At 45.4% G+C, this 5,623-nt stretch overlaps 1 protein-coding gene across 1 annotated transcript in view; it reads left to right on the plus strand.

Moving 5' to 3' along the window:
* The window catches only part of gmnc (geminin coiled-coil domain containing), a 5,080-nt gene extending 2,550 nt beyond the window's left edge, over window positions 1-2,530 (plus strand). Inside the window, exons 3-5 of the mRNA XM_076736072.1 lie at window positions 456-541; window positions 628-744; window positions 1,087-2,530. Coding sequence (XP_076592187.1) covers window positions 456-541; window positions 628-744; window positions 1,087-2,127 — 1,244 coding nt within the window. The 3' untranslated portion in view covers window positions 2,128-2,530. The remainder of the gene's footprint in view (window positions 1-455; window positions 542-627; window positions 745-1,086) is intronic.
* Window positions 2,531-5,623: the final 3,093 nt, after the last annotated feature.

Consider the following 5,623-nt stretch of genomic DNA (forward strand, 5'->3'; position numbering starts at 1 on the left):
GCAGCAGCCGAGAGCTGAAGGTCACCAGTTGGAGTTTCTCTGACGTCCACTAGATGGAGCTCCAAAAAACTTCAAGTGAAATACAAGAAATGATCCTCGCAGGTAATCACAGGTGAAGGGGCTTCACCACAAGGAAGACAAATATTCGATGATAAGAAGTTAAAATTCATCTCTCTTGTCCAGCAGCGACATTAAAACGCTGCTTACATGCATCTGAAATAATAATCCAGTAATATAAAGTAAAACACTGACAATGGTCCTGCTGTGCAATAAGTACATTTAGATAATACTGCTTCTGCACTTCGACTGTGGTAACATGTTGAATGTGGTATTTTCTAAGTATGTGAATACTTCGTCTTTGAAACTCGAAGCTTCGCCCCGTTAATGTCTGCATAAGGATAGAGAATGTAATCAGATTACCTCTTAATCCTTCTTTGTCTCCGTCTGTGTTTCAGAGTCTCAGTGTGGTTTTAGCAGCTCTCCCCCTGCTGGTCTGATGTGGTCACAGCAGCTGTCCCCTCACCTGCAGAGAAACAAACAGGTACCAAAGACAGGATGTCCTCAGAGTAAACACCACGTCCTGCTGTCTGTTTGACTTTGGCATCAGTATGTTTTTACTTCTTCCAGCTTCAGGACACTCTGCTGCAGAGAGAAGAGGAACTGGCCAGACTGCAGGACGAGAACAACAAACTCAGAGAGTTCCTCAACTCATCTTTTGTGAGGACCCTGGAACAAAAGGCAAAGGTGCGTCCGCGATCGTAACCGCTCAGATGTTGGAGTTTCCTAGTCCACCCAAACTGCACCAACTCGTGCATTATCACAATAACTCTGAACATGGAGACGCCTTTACTTCATTTGATGGACAACCAGTCTCAAACCAGGAAATTTCTTGATAAAATCAGTCAGTCATCAGTCCCCATCGTATGTGCCAGCTCAAAACCTGGACCCCTCTCATCTACAGAAAAGGTTCTGTCCAGCTTACAGTGGTCTTATGAGCACAAAGAGGGCAGTATCACTTAATATATATATTTATATATATAAATACTTAATATGCCATCTTGCTCTGTCCTTGTTCTCCCCTCATAGAAACTGACTGCTGATGGGAGGAGGAAGCTGAAGAGAAACCTGATGTACATCAACGAAGGACCTCTCCAGAATGGCAGTCAACAACTCCAAACCTCCCGGCAGGTCAGAAAGAGAGTCTGCAGGAACCTCACTGCCGAGTTCTGCTCCGAGTCCTCTGAGACATCTTCCTCCTCAGAACCGAACCTGGACCTCTGGGTTCTACGAACGCTGGGATTGAAGGACCGAGACACCATCGACACATCCGGCAACTCCTCTTCCTCACCTGGATACAGCTTCTGCAGTTTGATTTATGATGGTTCCTCTTCCTCGTCCCCTGACTGCACTCTAGACTCCTCTTTTAGTCCTTCAGTTGCCACTTCCACGCCATCTTCTGTCCACAGCTACTGCCGAAGATCAACGTATCAAACTGATTATAGGTACAGTGCTGCTGACTGCCAAGAAGCAAACTGTGGTAATCCTGCCAAGTCACCTCAGAACTGCACAGCTTCTCCAGGTCAATGCTCTGACTTTACTGCCACTGGACTAACCAGACAGCATGGAGCTCCTGAAACTGTGATCAGGAGCTACAACACATCAACTGCCTTCCCACCTCCACCACTAACAGAAGAACCACCCTTCACCCAGTCACCAAACAGAGCAGACATCTGCTCCATCACTGCCTTGAATCAAGTCCAAACTCTGGAGGGAAATCAAGCAAAACATCCCTATTACTGGTCTCCACGGAGAGACAGCCAGGCACCGTCACAAGACAAAGACCACTTTAGTCCACCAGGAGAAAGAGTCCTTTTCTCCCCCATCTCATCATCGAGTCCTCTCTTGAACCAGCGATGGACACCTGTGTGCGGTGGCAGCCCAATGAGTCCCTCACTGGGATCTCAGCCTCCTACAACGCCTCGCAACCGCACAGATTTAGCTTTCAGCATGTCCCTCAGCCCATCTAGCAGCGTCAAGACCCATAGCTTCCCCCAGGGACAAGCGTTTGTCAGAAAGAACCCCCAGGGAAGGTGGAACTTCACCTGGGTGCCCAGACAAGGACCGTAGGCACCTTAATGGTCTCCCCTCAAAAGGACCTCAGGCAACACTGAGGGCCATGCCTACAGATAGTTCTTTTAACAGTTCCTGAACTCTCCTCAGAGACCTTGATAAGATGAAGTCTGATGGACATCCTTGTTCCTTTGATCATCTGCCTTTTGTTTGTAGAAACATTGTGATCCTGATCAATAAGGACCTCTGTCTGATTTCAAAAAGGCTGCAATGCATTTTGTTCAACGTCACTCAACTCGTTAGAAAGTTGAGAATAGAGTGATGGAAAATGCAAAGTGAAACTTTGATACCATGAGAAGGATTTTAGGACATTTTACATTTTAGGTTTGTAGCCAATTAGAGCCAACTTACAATAAATGTAACATTTAAAATGAACAGGAGTAACTAAAATATGCTTTTATCTAGTTCGTCTATGAAACTGCCTCAAACTGTCAGTCTTGACCCTCGGGCCACTTTGTGTCCCTTTTCACAAAGTTTATATTAAAATGTAAAACAGGGAGAATCCAAAAAAGTGAGAACTGCCTCACAATAAAAAACAATGGATGCACTGATTCTGGCAAGTTCTTGTCAGAATTAGGGGAACCAGTTTTAAAAAGTGAGTACAGACGACAGTTAGCTGAAAAAATGAGATATCAATCAAAGTAACGTTAAAACTGCCAGTGACTGGTTGGAGGATTTGGGTGATTTCTGTCCAAGACTTTAAATGTTGAGCTGAATCTTTGAACGACGTCACTGCCGTTGTAGCTAACTCCACCAGCGAATTGGTATAAATTAGTATAAATGGGTCTTCAACATATTTTACAGCAATGTTGAGCTATCGAAGAAAAAAATCGCTTGAAATGAACTTCTGTAAGTTAGTAAATCTACAGTGATATCGTAGCGTGCTAGCTGGTAACATGTATGCCATCTAGTTAGCGTGCTAACTGAACACAAAGCACTTCTGAACACAAGATGAGCATCGACTGAGTTTGTGACAAACGACACCACGGGGCCTGAATTCTTATCAGACATCAGCTGAAACAGCACAGTTACCTCATCTCAACAGCATTTCACATATGAGCAGGTGTAACAACACGTTTCACGTGTATCTGAAACATTAACTTTCCATGAACAAAAAAAAAACGTTTTCAGAGTTTTCTAAGGTTTTATTAAGGCTCCATCAATCATGTTTTTAGAAACTTCACATCAAGAAATTAACTATAAACAATGTGAACATGAAGTGAAGCTGGTGTTCCACATCATTTTCTTAAAATGTGCTTCGTGTTAGTTGTGAATGCTTCTTTGACGTGTTATGAGCATGTTGGTGTTTTTTGCTGAATTCAGTCCATAAAACAGCAGAAACACTGAGGCGTTCAAAAGGGACGTGAGGAACGTCCAGAAACCTTTAACTCGTGCTAACCCAGTCCAGCAGCTGATGTGTCGAACTCTTCTTCGTGTTTCATGTCTGTAATGTTTTTATATGAACGTGTAAACAGTAAACCGGCAAACTGTGGACTAACAGAAAGAAAGCGATTCTCAGACGTGTCCGAATCGTCTCTGTTTGTTCTCCTGGAGCTCAAGTCTACATGGAGGAAAGTCACCTTTACATTAAGTTTACATACTAATAATGTGTGATTGCTTCCTGGATTCAGTTCAGCTGCGACATCTTTTCTAGCGACAGAAGTCCAGAAGCTGCAGGTCAAAGGTCGAGGTGGACGTCTGAGTCCTTCAGTGTGGGTAACAGAAGGTCAATAAAGTTCATGGTTTGGGTTAATAATGTTAAAATGTCCCATTTCTTTCTTCAGACCAGTCTTGACTCTTTGGGTGTTTAACAAAGACCACGATTCATCCTGAACCTTAATCTTAAGTCCTTAAAGTGCTGAAACATGACTCGTGTTTTAGTTGTCAGGAGCAGACAGCTGTTCACCAGGTGATGCAAAATGATGAGCTTTTACATCACGTTGTAAACCTCAGAGACGCTGTAAGGACAGAAAGTTCAATATAAAATGGACACAGTTAAGACTCTGCTTTGACACGTTGTCTCTTCATAAAGCTCACAGTATGATGCAACCACGGACGCCCACAGCGAATCAGAGGCCACAGCTTTGATGGGCGGACAAACATTTGACTGTTTCTGTCATGATGGTGATCAGCGTTGGTCTGAGCCCAGGATCACACGTGTTCTGATAATAAAAGTGTTTATTAAACAGCTTTGCTGTAGAAAACCATCCTTCATCGCTGCAGCTGCATCCACTTCAGTTGAGCTTAATTCTCATTAGGTTTCATGTTCTTATCATCAGTTTAGACACATTTCCCCCAAATCCAGCCTGAAACGTTTGGCATCCTTGGAAAACTGGAATCTTTGGGGTTTTCTGTCAGAAGTTCCAGACCTGGGGTTAAAACAGGACTCATTAAAGTTTTCTGTCTGAGCTGCAGTTTGACAGCCTCCTCGGTCTTTAGCTCAGTTACCAGTTAAACCAGTCTGACCATCCTCCTCCTCGCCCTCAGCTCGCTCTCTTCTCAGGAACAAAAGGAGGCCAGTGGTTCCCTGGAGATACCCCCTCCCACATGCTCCACCCTGATCCGCCCCCCACAGGTTAACGATAGTGGGGTTTCTTCTCCCTGGGGGTTCCTAACACAGGGTCCCGGCCTTGCCCTGGGTCCCTCGAGAGCGAGCAGGGGCCGAGGGAAAGTTGGGAGCGAGATGTGTCCGTGGCGGGCCAACCGAGTGGTCTATCTCTAATGACAAGGTAAGACCGGCTGCAGATGTCCGACAGATTGGAAGCTCTTTCAGGACAGGGAGGGCCGGAGTCTGGCAGGAATGTGAAAGGAGGGCCGCACCGGATCACAGGCTCTGCTGTTGTCGGTGGGCTGAGGGTCGGACAGGGAAAGGGGTCATTAAAGAGGCCGGCAGTCGAAACTCGATCCGCCCCAACTGACTGGGGGAACGGCCTCACCGCCACATTCTCGCAGAACCCAACAGCTTGGGCCACCTCAAACACATCGGCCAATGAGTCGACACGTTCAGGATTCACCTGCAGAAACACCGGTTTCTCAACGGTGTGTCAGGAGCTGAGATCAGACCCAGATTACCAGAATTCACCGAACCAGAAGTTGATCTACCTTCATCTCCACAAAAGTCGTCATCATATTCATGACGTGTTCTTAAACCACAGAACTGAGTTCTGAACAGTCCTAATGATTCCAGAACAGTGGAATCATTAGGACTGCAGGCAGGTTTCTGAGCCACATCGCATCTCACACATGCACATCTGGGAAAGAAAACACACCTGAATAAAGACTCAGTTCTGTGCCTCAAACTGCAGAAATACCAAAAGCAGAAAACATCAAACATCCCGAGAGACCCTCAGACCTTCAGTGCAGAGACCAGAATTAGCGGTTAGCATTTAGCATCTGGTAAAACCCTTAACCCACTGGATGCAGAGGTTTACTGCGACTCTACTTTAAACTGGAGAATAAAGTTCAGAGAGTTTCATTTGTAAAGGGATCAAAG

Source organism: Chaetodon auriga, chromosome 7 (assembly GCF_051107435.1).
Source record: "Chaetodon auriga isolate fChaAug3 chromosome 7, fChaAug3.hap1, whole genome shotgun sequence".
NCBI lineage: Eukaryota > Metazoa > Chordata > Actinopteri > Chaetodontiformes > Chaetodontidae > Chaetodon > Chaetodon auriga.